Raw genomic sequence first — 16,466 nt, 5'->3', positions numbered from 1 at the left:
GGCATTGTCAGAGTGTGACAAGTGGTATAGTCAAAGTCTGACAGGTGGCATGGTCAGAGGGTGACAGGTGGCATGGTCAGAGGGTGACAGGGGGCTGGCCGGAGTGTGACAAGTGGCATTGCCAGAGTCTGACTGGTGGCATTGCCAGAGTGTGACAGGTGGCATGTACAGAGTGTGACAGGTGGCATGTACAGAGTGTGACAGGTGGCATGGTCAGAATGTGACAGGTGGCATGGTCAGAGGGTGACAGGTGGCATAGCCAGAGCGCAACAGCTGGTATGGTCAGAGGGTGACCAGTGGCATTACCAGAGTATGACATGTGTCATATTAAGAGTCTGACAGGTGGCATGGTCAGATGGGGACAGGCGGGATGGTCAGAGTATGACAGTTGGCTTGCCAGACTGTGACAAGTGGCATGATCAGAGTGTGACAGGTGGCATGGCCAGAGTCTGACAGGTGGCATGGTCAGAGTGCAACTGGTGCCATTGCCAGAGAGCAACAGGTAGAATGATCAGAGGTATACAGGTGGCATGGCCAGAGTCTGACAGGTGGCATGGTCTGAGTGTGACGGGTGGCATTTTCAAAGTGTGAGAGTTGGTATAGTCAAAGTCTGACAGGTAGCATGGTCGAATGGTGGCAGGTGGCATCGTCCAAGTATGACAGGTGGCTGGCCAGAGTGTGACAAGTGGCATGATCAGAGTTTTACAGGTGGCATGGCCAGAGTGTGATAGGTTTCAGGGTAGAGTGGGACAGTTGGCATGGCTGGAGCGTTAAAGGTGGCATGGTCAGAAAATGACAGGTGGCATGGTGAGAGAGTGACAGGTGGCAAAGCCAGACTGTGATAGGTCTCATGGTCAGATAGTGACAGATGGGATAGTCAGAGTGTTACAGGTGGCATGGCCACAGTGTGACAGGTGGCATAGACAGAGTCTGATAAGTGGCATAGTCAGAATCTGACAGGTGGCATGCTCAGAGGGTGACAGATGGCATGGCGAGAGTCTGACAGGTGAGATAGTCAGAGTCTTATAGGTGGCATGTTCAGCGTCTGAAAGGTAGCATTGACATCTGCCTCTTAGGACATCATCTTGTCATATCATTTCACTGACACAATAACCCCTTTATGTTAGTTACGGTTGCATTCAGAACAGAGAAGCCATTGCATGTGTTTCCTCATCCCTTGTTTTTTCTATTCACTGCTTACTTCTTGTCTTCCTTCCAGGTTTCATTTAACATGGGTAATATCACCGAAGCAAAGGATGTGCTGAAGAAGGCCCTTCACTTGTTGAATCGCAGCTACCCTGTGAACCCTGTGTCCGTCCTTTTCAAAGTTGTGATTGAGAGGGCGATGACGCCTGTGTATCAGCGGCGCCGCCTGCGAGCGCAGCAAGAGGAGCTCTTTGAGTGAGTACAAGACAATATTCACTAGTACACATCTGTCCCTGTCCTTGGCGACTGCAAACACTGTTTCCACTCCTACCTCCTGTCCTCTGCGACTGCAGGCACTGTTTCCACTCCTACCTCCTGTCCTCGGTTCCGGCAATCAATGTTTCCACTCCTACCTCCTGTCTTTGGCGACTGCAGACACTGTTTCCACTCCTACCTCTGTCCTCGGTTCTGGCAAGCAGTGTTTCCACTCCTACCTCCTGTCCTCCGCGACTGCAATGTATGCACTCCTACCTCCTGTCCTCAGTGACAGCAGATGATGTTTCCACTCCAGCATCCTATTCTAGGTGACGGCAGACAATGTTTCCACTCCTATTTCCCGTTCCCAAGCGGCTGCAGATAATATTTCCAGACGTACCTCCTTTCTCGGAGACTGCAGACAATGTTTTTACCCCTACCTCCTGTCCTCGGTAACGTCAGACAATGTTTACAATCCTAACTCCTGTCCTTGGCGACGGCAGACAATATGTGCACTCCTACCTCATGTTCTTGGGGACTGCAATGTTTCCACTCCTATCTCCAATCCTTGGCAACAGCAGACAATGTTTGAAGTCCACTCTCCTGTCCTCGGCAACTGCAGACACTGTTTCCACTGCTACCGCCTTTCTACGGCAAAGGCAGACAATGTTTGCACTCCTGCCACCTGTCCTCAGCAAAGGCAGACAATGTTTCCACCCCTACCTTCTGTTCTCGGTGACGGCAGACAATGTATCCACTCCTACCTCCTGTCCTCGACGACTGCAGACACTGTTTACACTCCTACCTCCTGTCCTCTGCAGCTGCAGATATTTCCACTCCTATCCTCAGCAACTGTAGACAATGTTTCCACTCCTACCTCATTCCTCAGTGATTGCCGACACTGTTTCCACTCCTACCTCCTGTCCTCTGCGACTGCAATATATGCACTAACTCCTGTCCTCCGTGACTGCAATGTATGCACTCCTACCTCCTGTCCTCAGTGGGAGCAGATGATGTTTCCACTCCAACCTCCTGTTCTAGGTGACGGCAGACAATGTTTCCACTCCTATCTTTTGCCCTTAGAGGCTGCAGATAATATTTCTACTCCTACCTCATTCCTCAGCAACTGCAGACAATGTTTCCACTCTTCCTCGGAGACTCCAGACTATGTTTTTACCCCACCTCCTGTCCTTGGCAACGGCAGACAATATTTGCACTCCTACCTCATATACTTGGCGACGGTAGACACTGTTTGCACTCCTACCTCCTTCTTCAGCAACTACAAACAATGTTTTCACACCTACCTCCTGTCCTCGGTAACAACAGACAATGTTTCCACTCCTATCTCCTGTCCTTGGCGACGGGAGAGAATGTTTGAAGTCCAACCTCCTGTCCTCGGTGCCTGCAGACACTATTTCCACTCCTACTGTCTTTCTTTGGTGAAGGCAGTCAATGTTTGCACTCCTACTACCTGTCCTCAAGAACGGCAGACAATGTTTCCAGCCCTAGCTCCGTCCTCGGTGACGGCAGACAATATTTCCACTCCTATCTCCTGTCCTCAGCGCGGCAAACACTGTTTGCATTCCTACCTCCTGTCCTCAGTAATGGCACACAATTTTTTCACTCCTACCATCCGTGGTGATGGCAGACAATGTTTGCACTCCCACATCCTGTCCTCAACGACTGCAGACACTATTTCCACTACTATATCCTTCCCTCTGCGACGGCAGACAATGGTTGCTCTCCTACCTCCTGTCCTCAGCGAGTGCCCACAATGTTTCCACTCCTACCTCCTGTCCTCAGTGACTGCAGACAATGTTTCCACTTCTACCTCCTGTCATCAGTGACTGAAGACAATGTTTCCACTCCTACCTTCTATCCTTGGTGACTGCAGACAAAGTTTCAACTTCCACCTCCTATCCTCAGTGACTACAGACACTGCTTCCACTCCTACCTCCTGTTCTTGGCGACGGAAGACAATGTGTGTACTCCTACCTTCTGTAATCAGCGACGGCACACAATGTCTCCACTCGTACCTCCTGTCCTCAGCAACTGCAGAGATTGTTTCCACTACTACCTCCTGTCCTTAGTGACTGATGTCAATGTTTCCACTCCCACCTCCTGTCATCAGCAACTGTAAATAATGTTTTCACTCCCACCTCCTGTCCCCAGGGACTCCAGACAATCTTCTGACTCCTACCTCTTATCCTCAATGACTGCAGAATATGTTTCCACTCCTACCTCCTGTCCTCAACGACTGCAGACAATATTCCACTCCTACCTCATGTCCTCTGGGAATGCAGACAATGTTTCCACTCATTCCTCCTGTCCTCAGCGACTGCAGGCAATGTTTCCACTCCTACCTTGTGTCCTTAGCAACAGCAGACAATGTTTCCACTCCCTCCTCCTGTCCTCAGCGACTGCCGACAATGTTTCCTCTCCTACCTCCGGTCATTGGCAATGGCAGATAATGTTTACACTCCTACCTCCTATCCCTGGTGCCTGCAGACAATGTTTTGACTACTTCCTCCTATCCTCAGCAAAAGCAGACAATGTTTCCACGCCTACCTCCTGTCCTCAGTGACTGGAGACAATGTTTCCACTCCTACCTCCTGTCTTTGGTGACGGCGGACAATGTTTCCACTCCTACCTCCTGTCCTCAGTGACTGCAGACAATGGTTCCACTCCCACCTCCTATCCTCAGTGACTGCAGGCAATGTTTACTCTCATACCTCCTGTCATTGGTGACTGATGTTGTTTGGGAAGATGGCCACCGGACAGGAGATCGCCTAAGAAGCTTCAGGGCTCGGGATCACAAGTTTTGTGTAAATCCCTGTATATGCCCCCCATACAGCCTCCTACTTGACCTCCGTACATTGTGGAAGACTCCAGCAACGCAGCGATCCCAAGAATACTTCAAAAAAGAGACCACGACTATAAATATAGTCCTATTGGCAAAATCCTACCTGAAGACCGCTCCACAGTCTGACGCTGCGACATGGCCACCGATGTCCGTGGGGGCCTTTACCTATGCACATACAGGGCCTCATCGCAGCTTCCTTCTGGGACGAGCCTCCCCCAACGTGTTGTGAAGCCCGGGCCGTTGCGAGATCGCACCCTCCTCCTCCCTTCCTGACCCTCGGTGCTGGACGATCCTGAGGGCTGTTAGCTAGTCACCGCGCTGAGCTCGGGGCAGCGAGGGTGGGCCTCCTCACACGGCCTGCTGTGCTTTTCCTCTTGCCTTCCCTTGTTCCTCGGACTACCAGTGCTGGATTCCTTGAAGTAGGACGAGCCTGGGGGCTCCGTGCCGAAATCACGCTGGGCTTGAAAGGCTGCGAGGGTGGGCCTCCTCCCGCGGCTGGCCAAGCTCCACTTGGCCTTCCTTGGTTTGTATGCTCCAAAGGCGGGAACATGGTGCCCTGGTCTTTGTTTGAATTAGACGGGCCCCCACACCGCCGCTGCTGCTGATTCTAGGAGGGCTTGGTCCATTGCAGTGGCTGTTCTTCCTGGGCCTAACAGTGACACCGGTGGCGCTCTTGGCTGGATCGAATCCCTCATGCTTCTGAGGCGCTCCCCGTAGATCGGTCCCTCGTGCTGGGTTTGCCCCGCTCCTGCTGAGGCCCGGGGCACGGGGTCGAGATCTGCCTGGTGACACTTTTTTATCCTATCTTTTGGTGGGTGCACTGGGACTAGCTGCTCACATACGACTTTAACGGTCCGCCTCTGGAGACCCCGGTGTGTCTCCTCCTGGTGCTCAACCACGCTTCTCTTGTGCTGCGGGAGGCCTGATTTGCGAAGATCTGGTGGCTCCCTGCTGTCGCGGTCCGTGCATTTTCCTGCTACCGGCGGATGTTGCCCCTGGACCCCTGTGGTTTCCCCTATTACTAACTTCATCACTTGCCACAATATGGGATTCTATAACCTGATGTTGGGGCCAGGGTATTCGACAGAGTTTGACAGTGAAAACCGCCTTGGTCTTTTCACCCGCTAGCTTTAAGTCCCATGGGGGAGATGATGAGTTTACCCTGATGTCCATTTTGTTCTTTGTTTTGTCTCTCATGGTAATTTGGGAATTTTCAGGTATCCATTTTGTCCCCGGCCTCTACCTTTCACGAACTCCTTCCCTACCTCTGTACTTGTTTGCTCCTCAGATCATGGAAACAAAAGTTTACATGTGCCTTCACTCTCGGCTGCCATTTCACAGCAGTCCCTCCCTTTTCTAGTTCTCAATCAAGACGGCATCTTTTATTCAGTCAATCAATCAATCGAGACTTTATTTCGGTTTTGATTCAAACCATAAAAGTATACATAAAAACATCACAGTTAAAAACAAATGTTAAATAGTGCCATAATACATGTCCAAAAAGAAAAAGCAGGAATTTCCCCAATACCGTACAATGAATTCATAATCAGTAAAGTGCAAATAGCGCAAAGTATAATATAGACCATGTAATAGGTTCCTGAAGTAGATGAGGCAGTCAAACAGTAAAAAGGCAACCTCATTGGTCCATACAGATTCTCAATTTAACAGACAATTTTAGGAATTCAGTTACATGGAGAACACTGTCACTGTACAAAAGTTGTAAATACATTAATGCTGGTCTGATCTGGTTAAAATTAAGTTTCTTTAAAAGAGCAACCAGATAGCGTTTGCGCGGGTATTCATAAAATTTACATAAAAATATAAAATGCAGCATGTCCTGTGGAGACTTTCCGTCGCAGCCACAGGGAGCTGCAACCTTATTAAAAATTTCTGTTTTAGGTCTAATTAACAGATGATGAAAGATATTTAACCTGAACCTTGTCAGCAGGAACTTCTCGTGGGAGCTAAATGAGCCCGTCAAATATGGCTCCATTGTCTCACAAGTTTTTACATTCACATATTGATATAGGCATTTGTGTGTTTGTGTATATATCTGTGTATTTTCTTGCTTTATACAGATATTTTTAGTAATATTATTTTATCCTACATACTTGTAGACATATTAGTGTAGATTTACATATATACATTCCTTATTCTTATATGTTGAAACAATATTATTTTTTATAAATATATTTTTTATATATATTCTTATATGTTGAAACAATATTATTATTTTTTATTTTTCATTAGATGTTTCTCATTGTTAATAAGTCTTTAATAATGCGACTGTAGGTCGTTGGGAATCGAAAGTTTTTAAGCTTGCCCTTATCTGTCTGACCTCATATGGACGTTTTGTTTACTTGACTGTTACTCTGCATACAGCCTCTTGCTCAACTATTTTTCCATATCTATATCCTCTCTACTGTTCTGTCGCCACAACCGAAGTTAGGCTCCCTTATCTACCCACATCTTTGGCCGCTTCTTTATTTTGGCTTACCCTCAGCCGTGACCCACCCCTACTCTCACTAACTCTTTTCCCTACAATCTCTTACCTTCTAGTGCCCCATATTAGCTCGTTCTCGCTCCCCCACGCTCTAACCCTCCCCCTCCCCCTCCCTGACTCCACTATCCTCCTTAGATATCCCTCTAACACAGCCCTCTAACCCCCCTCCATCATTTGCGCTCCACCCTCCACTTGCCATCCCAACTGGACTCACAGCCCCCCAAACTCCCCCCCACTGATTCTTCCACTCACAACATTAAAGCCATCCTGCCCCTCCTCAATCTGCCCCCAACCCCCTCTCCTTGATCCCCCCACTGCTCTCCCAACAACTTCAATTTCCCCCACATTACCCGATTGCCCACCGCTTAACCAGACTGCCTTCCCACTCCACTTTCCCTTGACCCTGAGACCTTCGCCTTTAACTCCTCCGATTCTTGTTAATGCCCTCTCTCACCCTGAAATCCCCTGGCCAGCCACTATCCTCAACGCTCCCCTCCTCCCCCCCTGGTTTCTCACCCCTCCTTCATCCCAACTCTTCCTCCCGGACCAACTTGGAACATACTCATCGCCCCCCTAACCTCCCAGCCTCCTTCCCCCTCACTCTTTTAACCACGACCCTTCTCAACATAGAACTCCATCTCTCTACCCTGTCATCGGAACTCTCAGCACTCAGGAAATACTTTTATACCCTCCCTGCACTTACTATCCCCAATGTAGGACAGGACGTCCCCAGAAATCGGATCAGACAGCCACCATTGACCCTCAACCTCTGAGTACTTCCCCCCCACCCCGACCCATCCTACCCCCACCGACCTCCTTGACCTTAATACCTCATTCCCTCCTATTCCGCCGATTACATATCCTCCTGCCCTCCATTCAACCATCCCAGTGATCCTTGGTACTAGCAGAATCCCTGCCTCGCCAGTCTCACCCAGACCAACTTCTGAACTTACAATTATCAATTCTTGCCATCCCCCCAGAAGTAGCCCTAAACCCCTCGTATGCATGCTGGTAAATTGCCGATCCGCTGCACGTCACGCAAACTAAAATAGCCGAAGCCATCCTGAGTGATGCCATCGACATCGCCTTCTTAACTGAAACTTGGCTCAATGCCCACTCTTCTTCTATTCTGGACCTGCTCTCCCCTCCTGGCTACTTCATACTCAGGGAAGATAGGCCGGACAGAATTGGAGGGGGGCTAGCTATTATTTATAAAAATGATCTACAACTCTCACTTATTAAGAACTCTGATCACTCTACTTACGAATACCTTGGTGCTGAACTTAAGGTTCCAGGATCTCTTCCAATCCGTTTACACAATATTTACCACCCCCCAGGTGACCCTCTTCTGTTTGTAGAGGAACTGTCCGATCTCATTATTCATTCCTCACTCTAAAAACCTCTTCCTAGGAGACTTGAACCTCCACTGGAACAAAAAGGATGACCCCTCTGTTAACCTCCTCTCTGATCTTCGAGATTAATGACCTGATGCAACTTTGCCAATCTCCGACCCATACCAAAGGGGCCATCCTAGACGCTATTATTACTTGCAAAGACCTGGCCTCCCTTGCCAACATCGTCCCTATCGACTGGTCAGACCATCACCTCATCCTCTTCTTGATCACTAACGCAATGCCCCCCCCCGCCAAAATCATTAAACAAAAGAAACTGACTAGAAACCTTTACCTTATTTCTCCGGCAGAATTGGAGTCCAAAGTCAAGGAGAAATTGCAGCTCATCCCCTTCACCCAAAATGCTAATGACCTCACTGAACATTTTAACAAATCTATAATTGAGGTCCTTGACCAAATTGCCCCAGAAAAATTAAAAACACAAAAAAACACCCCCTCCAAATCTTGGTTCAATGCTGACCTCAACAGAGACGGACGTTCTCTCAGAATGATTGAACGCACTTGGAGACAACACCCGTCCTCCGCAACTCTGACCCTCCTAAGATCCGCTAGATCCAAATATAAAAAACACATACTTGACGAAAAGGCCTCCTACTTCCGTTCTCAACTGGATCGGGCCAAAAATAGACCAAGAGAACTGTTCAGCATTGTCAAAAACCAAACAGCTTTGGCTCCCCCCAAATTACCGGCCTCTATCGAGAAATGTGAGGAAATTGCCAATTTCTTCATTGAAAAAGTCAACAAAATTGACCAATCCTTCACCTTAACCCCCCCCTATTCCTTACCCCCTTTGACCTTTCACCCAAAGACTTCCCCATCTCTCCTATTCCTCCCAGCACCTCTCTTCTCTCCCACATCATACCCATGTCGGATCTCGACCCCACCTTCCCCCTGCTAAAATATTATGCCTCCTGGCATAATTTCCACCCTGTTACTGAAAATGATGTCTTTAACATCATTATGAGGCTCAAACCTTCCTCCCACACCAAAGACCCACTCCCTTCTAACCTGGTTCAAGATTTAAAACACATCATTGCTCCCTATTGGACAAACATCATTAATTCTTCATTAGCCACGGGTTGTGTCCCGATCTCCCTCCAACTTAGACAAATCACCCCCATCCTCAAAAATCCTCAAGCAGATCCTAACGACCTTAACAATCTCCGTTTGATCTCTAACCTCCCACTGCTCTCTAAAGCCCTCGAAAAATGTGTCCTGCTTCAGTTGGACAAACATATCTCCTCTTTTAATCTGTTGGACCCACTTCAATCAGGCTTTGGAAAGGGCTGCAGTACTGAAACAACCATGATTAACATAATTGATGACATTCACCAATCCCTTGACAAGGGCGAGTCCTCCCTTCTCATCATCCTTGACCTCTCTGCTGCGTTCGATACTGTCAATGACTCTGCCCTTCTTAGCACTCGCAAAGACCGTTTTGGCCTTAATGGTTCAGTCCTTAAGTGGTTTTCTTCCTTTTTCCAACACAGATCACAACAAATAATTTTTTTTGATTGCCTCTCTAAACCTAGACCTATCTCCCTTGGTGTCCCCCAGGGATCTATACTCTCTCCCTCTTTGTTCAACCTCTTCATGGAGCCCCTTACCCTCATTCTTAAGCAATCGGGAATCAACTACCACCTTTACGCCAATGACACCCAAATCTATTGCAAGATTAAATCACGTTCTGATATCTTACACTGCAATGACACCCTGATTAAGATACAATCCTGGTTTCAATGCAACCACCTTAAACTTAACCCTATAAAAACTGAAATCATCCTCTTCTCGCCAAAAACCAACCTGCTTCCCATCCAGTCCTGGATCTCGGACCTTAATGCTCTCAACTGTTCTTTCACCTTATCCAGCTCAGTCAAATCCCTCGGGATCAACGTTGACCAGAACTTTAGTCTCATTTCCCACATAAAAAATGCAGCTAAAGGTGCTCTCTTCGCACTACAGCACCTCAAGAAAATAAAACCCTTCATTCCTGCTGAGGACTTTAAATCTGTTGTCCAATCACTTATCCTATCAAAAATCAACTATGGTAACGCCATCCTCACGGGAACACCAAAAATCCCCAATCAAATCTGTCCTCAACCTTTCTCTTAGGCTCATCACAGAGTGCAAGAGATTCGATCACATCTCTCCTGCCCTCAAATCCCTCAAATGGCTCCCCGTTGAAGGCAGATCTACCTACAAAACCGCTTGCATCACACATAAAGCCCTTGTTTCTCTGACCTGTCCTCTCCTTACTAATCCCCTGACTGCATCGCCCCCCTCATACTACAGCTACACCATTTAATCTTCCTTTCCCCTCTCATTCAACCTTAATCCCCTTTTTTGCTCTAGTCCTCACTGACCTAGTGCTTCTTCACCCTTCCCCTTTTAATGTCACCCCTATCCAAGTTCCCCCCTCCCTGCTTTAGCCTTCCCAACCACACTTACTGTCTTTCACTCTTTACTAGCTATATTATAGTGTTGTTCCTGATGTCATTAGTCTTCGGTACTCTTGTTAGTCAATGTTTTCTATTGAACTTTCGGTCTATATTGTTTCCTTTGTACTAATGTTTCCTCACCTCTCTTGCATTTATACACTTGACGCGCTGTAACCTATTGCTTATCTTGATGTTACCATGTAAAGCGCTCTGATACCCTAGGGTCCAGCCAGCGCTATATAAAACCTTTTAAACAAATAAATAAATAACTGCAGACATTTTTTCCACTCCTACCTCCTATCCCCAGCAACTGCAGGCAAAGATTCCATTCCTACTTCCTGTTCTAGGTGACAGCAGACAATGTTTCCACTCCTACCTCCTGTCCTTGGTGACTGCTGAAAGTGTTTCCACTCCTACCGCCTATCCTCAGGGACTGCAAACAATGTTTTCCTCCTACCTCCAGTCCTTAGCGACTGCAGACAATGTTTCCACTCTTACATCGTGTCCTCAGCAACAGCAAACAATGTTTCCACTTCTACCTCCTGTCATCAGCGACTGCAACTAATGTTTCTACTCCCCTCATGTCCTCATAGACTGCAGATAGTGTTTCCACTCCTACCTCCTATCCTTGGTGACGGTAGACAATGTTTCCACTCCTACCTCCAATCCTCGGCAATTGTAGACACTGTTTCCACTCCAGCCTTCTATCCTCAGCGACTGCTGACAATACTTCCACTCCCACCTCCTATCCCCAGTGATTGCAGACAATGTTTCCAGTCCTACCTCCTATCTTCAGCGACTGCAGACAATATTTCCATTCCAACCTCGTGTCCTCAGCTACAGGAGGCAATATTTTCACTTCTACCTCCTGTCATCAGCGACTGCAAATAATGTTTCCGCTCCCACTTCCTATCTCCAGAGACTGCAATGTTTTGACTCCTACCTTCTATACTTGATGACTCCAGACAAAGTTTCCATTTCTACCTCCTCTCCTCAGTGACTGCAGACAATGCTTCCACTCCCTCCTCCTATCCTCAGTGATTGCAGACAATGTTTCCACTCCTACCTCCGGTCCTCAGCGACTGCAGACGATGTTTCCAGTCCTACCTCCTATCCTAGTGACTGCAGACAATGTTTCCACTCCTACCTCCTAGCCTACCCGACTGCAAATAATGTTTCTACTCCTATCTCCTGTGCTCCGCAACTGCAGACAATGTTTCGACTCCTACCTCGTGTCCTCAGTGACAGGAGACAATGTTTTGACTCCAACCTTCAATGCTCGGTGACTGCAGACAATGTTTCCACTCCTACCTCCCGTCCTTGGTGAATGAAGACAATATTTCCTCTCCTACCTCCTGTCCTCAGCAACTGCAGACAATTTTTCCAGTCCTACCTCCCATCCTCAGTGACTACTGACAATGTTTCCACTCCTACCTCCTGTCCTCTGTGACTGCAGACAATGTTTCCACATCTACCGCCTATCCTCAGCGACTGCAGCCAATGTTTGGACTCTTACCTCCAGTTTTAGGTGACGGCAGACAATGTTTCGACTCCTACCTCCTGTCCTCAGCGACTGCAGACAGTGTTTCCACTCCTACCTCATGTCCTCAGCAACTGCAGACAATGTTTCCACTCCTACCCCCTAGCCTCAGCGACTGAAAACAATGTTTCTACTCCTACCTCCTGGCCTCAGCAACTGCAGACAATATTTCCAATCCAACCTCGTGTGCTCAGCTACAGGAGGCAATATTTTCACTTCTACCTCCTGTCATCAGCGACTGCAAATAATGTTTCCACTCCCACCTCCTATCCTCAGCGACTGCAGAAAATGTTTCCACTCCAACCTTCTATACTTGGTGACTGCAGACAATGTTTCCAATCCTACCTCCCGTCCTTGGTGAATGAAGACAATATTTCCACTCCTACCTCCTGTCCTCAGCAACTGCAGACAATGTTTCCAGTCCTACCTCCCATCCTCAGTGACTACAGACAATGTTTCCACTCCTACCTCCTGTCCTCGGTGACTGCAGACAATGTTTCCACTTCTACCGCCTATCCTTAGCAACTGCAGCCAATGTTTGGACTCCTACCTCCTGTTCTAGGTGACGGCAGACAATGTTTCGACTCCTACCTCCTGTTCTCAGTGACTGCAGAGAGTGTTTCCACTCCTACCTCATGTCCTCAGTGACAGCAGACAATATTTGCACTTCTACCTCCTGTCATTAGTGACTGCAAATAATGTTTCCACTCCCACCTCCTGTCCTCAGTGACTGCAGACAATGTTTCCACTCCTACCTCCTATCCTTAGTGACTACAGCCACTGGTTGAACTTCTATCCCCTGTCCTCTGTGACAGCAGACAAGGTTTCCACTCCTACCTCCTGTCCTCAGAAAATGCAGACACTCTTTCCAATCCTACCTCCTATCCTTGGTGAAGACAGACAATGTTTTCACTCCTACATCCTGTCCTCAGCAACTGCAGACAATGTTTGCGCTCCTACATCCTGTCCTCAGTGACTGCTGACAATGTTTCCACTCCTACCTCCTAGCCTACCCGACTGCAAATAATGTCTCTACTCCTACCTCCTGTCCTCTGTGACTGCAGACAATGTTTCCACGTCTACCGCCTATCCTCAGTGACTGCAGCCACTGTTTGGACTCTTACCTCCAGTTCTAGGTGACGGCAGACAATGTTTCGACTCCTACCTCCTGTCCTCAGCAAATGCAGACACTCTTTCCAATCCTACCTCCTATCCTTGGTGAAGGCAGACAATGTTTGCACTCCTACATCCTGTCCTCAGCAACTGCAGACAATGTTTCCACTCCTACCTCCTGTCCTCTGTGACTGCAGACAATGTTTCCACGTCTACCGCCTATCCTCAGTGACTGTAGCCACTGTTTGGACTCTTACCTCCAGTTCTAGGTGACGGCAGACAATGTTTCGACTCCTAACTCCTGTCCTCAGCAAATGCAGACACTCTTTCCAATCCTACCTCCTGTCCTTGGCTACGTCAGACAATGTTTCCACTCCTACCTCCTGTCTGCAGCAAGTGCCGATTCATTTTTCACTCCTACCTCCTAACTTGCATCACTGCAGACATTGTTTTCACTCATACCTCCTGTCCTCAACGACTGCACACATTGTTTCACTCCTCCCTCCTGTTCTCAGCAAATGCAGACAATGTTTCCACTCCTACCTCATGTCCTCAGTGACTACAGACAATGGTTCCACTCCTACCACCTGTCCTCAGCCACTCCAGACACTGTTTGCATTCCTACCTCTTGTCCTTAGCGACTTCAGACAATGTTTCCACTCCTACCTCCTGTCCTCAGCGACTGCAGACAATGTTTCTACTTCTCCCTTGTGTACTCAGCAACAGCAGACAATGTCTCCACTTGTACCTCCTGTCATCAGCGACTGAAGATAATTTTTCCAGTACGTCCTCCTTTCCTCAGCGACTGCAGACAATGTTTCCACTTCTACCTCCTATCCTTGGCACCAGTAAACAATATTTCCACTCCTATCTCCTATCCTTAGCGACTGCAGACAATAGTTTGACTACTTCCTCTTATCCTCAGCGAATACAATGTTTCCAATCCTACCTCCTGTCCTCAGCGACTGGAGACAATGTTTGCACTCCTACCTCCTGTCTTTGGCGATGGCAGACAATGTTTCTACTCCTACCTCGTGTCCTCAGTGACAGCAGACAATATTTTCACTCCTACCTCCTGTCATCATAGACTGCAAATAATGTTTCCACTCCCAGCTTCTGTCATCAGTGACTGCAGACTCTGTTTCCACTCCTACCTCCTTTCTTCAGTGAAGGCAGTCAATGTTTCCACTCCTACCTCCTGTCCTCAGCAACTGCAGTCAATGTTTCCACTCCTACCTCCTATCCTCAATGTCTGCAGACAATGTTTCCACTCAAACCTCCTGTCCTCAACGACTGCCTTCACGCTTTCACACCTACCTCCTCTCCTCAGAGAATTCAGACAAAGTTTCCACTTCCACCTCCTGTCATCATCGACTGCAGATAATGTTTCAAATACCTCCTCCTGTCCTCTGCGACTGCAGACAATGTTTCCTCTCCTACCTCCTGTTCTAGGTTATGGCAGACAATGTTTCTACTCCTATCTCCTACCCTCAGCGACTGCAGACAATGTTTCCACTCCTGCCTCCTGTTCTAGGTGACGGCAGACAATGTTTCTACTGCTATCTCCTGCCCTCAGTGACAGCAGACAATATTTCCACTACTAACTCCTATCCACAGCGACTGCAGAAAATGTTTCCACTCCCACCTCCTGACCTCGGCAATTGCAGACAATGTTTCTACTCCTACCTCCTTCTTCAGCGACTGCAGACAATTTTCCCCTCCTACTCTGTACCTCAGCAACTGCAGACACTTTTTTCAATCATACCTCCTTCCTCAGCGACTGCAGACAATGTTTCCACTCCAACCTTCTGTCCTCAGAGACCACAGACAATGTTTTTTACTCCTACCTCCTGTCCTTAGTGACTGCAGACAATGTGTACAGTCCAACCTCCTACTTCAGTGACTGCAGACAATATTTCCACTACTACCTCCTGTCCTTGGTGACTGTAGACAATGTTTCCACTCCTACTTCCTGTCCTCAGTGACAGCAGACAATGTTTCCACTCCTACCTCCTTCCTCAGTGACTGCAGACAGAGTTTCAACTCCTACCTCCTATCCTCAACTACTGCAGACAGTGTTTCCACTCCTACCTCCTGTTTTAGGTGACGGCAGATAAAGTTTTCTACTCCTATCTCCTGCTTCAGTGACAACAGACAATGTTTCAACTACTTCCTCCTATTCTCAGCAACTGCAGACAATCGTTCCACTCCCACCCCCTGCCCTCAACAATTTCAGACCATGATTGCACTCCTACCTCCTTCGTCGACTGCAGAACATGTTTCCACTCCTACCTCCTGTCCTCAGTGCCTGCAGACAATGTTTCCACTTCTACCTCCTTCCTCAGTGAGTGCAGACAATGTTTCCACTCCAACCTCCTGTCCTTAGAGATTACAGACAATGTTTCTACTCCGACCTCCTGTCATCAGTGATTGCAAACAATGTTTACACTCCAGCCTCCTACTTCAGCGACTGCAGACAATGTTTCCACTACTACCTCCTGTCCTTGGCAACTGTAGACAATGTTTCCACTCCTACTTACTGTCCTTGGTTATAGCAGACAATGTTTGCACTCCTACCTTCTTCCTCAGTGACTGCAGACAGTGTTTCCACTCCTACCTCCTGTTCTATGTGACAGTAGACAATGTTTCCACTCCTACCTCCTTCCTCAGCGAGTGCAATGTTTCCACTCCCTCCTCCTGTCCTTAGCAACTGCAAACAATGTTTCTACTCCTACCGCCTGTCCTCAGCGACTGCAATGTTTCCACTCCTACCTCGTTCCTCAGTGACTGCAATGTTTCCACTCCTACCTCAGTGAGCGCAGACAATTTTTCCACTCCCCCTCCAGTCCTGAGAATCTGCAGACAATGTTTCTACTCCTACCACCCGTCCTCCTCAACTGCAGGCAATGTTTCCACTCCTACCTCCTTCCTCAGTGACTGCAGACAATTTTCCACTCCTACCCTGTACCTCAGCAACTGCAGACAATTCTTTCAATCATACTGCCTTCCTCAGCTACTGCAGACAATGTTTACACTCCCACCTCCTACTTCACTGACTGCAGACAATGTTTCCACTACTACTTCCTGTCCTTGGAGACTGTAGACAGTGTTTCCACTCATACTTCCTGTCTTCTGTGACAGCAGGTAATGTTTGCACTCCTACCTCCTTCCTCAATGACTCCAGACAGTGTTTTAA

At 48.0% G+C, this 16,466-nt stretch overlaps 1 protein-coding gene across 1 annotated transcript in view; it reads left to right on the top strand.

The window, feature by feature from the left end:
• Positions 1-792: 792 nt before the first annotated feature.
• The window catches only part of LOC146859441 (adenylate cyclase type 10-like), a 78,060-nt gene continuing 62,386 nt past the window's right edge, over positions 793-16,466 (top strand). Inside the window, exons 1-2 of the mRNA XM_085647167.1 lie at positions 793-807; positions 1,220-1,401. Coding sequence (XP_085503293.1) covers positions 793-807; positions 1,220-1,401 — 197 coding nt within the window. The remainder of the gene's footprint in view (positions 808-1,219; positions 1,402-16,466) is intronic.

The sequence above is a fragment of the Triturus cristatus genome, chromosome 3_2 (assembly GCF_964204655.1).
Source record: "Triturus cristatus chromosome 3_2, aTriCri1.1, whole genome shotgun sequence".
Taxonomy (NCBI): Eukaryota; Metazoa; Chordata; class Amphibia; order Caudata; family Salamandridae; genus Triturus; species Triturus cristatus.
The sequence above is the reverse complement of the archived record's forward strand: the minus strand, read 5'-3'. Positions and strand labels throughout refer to the sequence as shown.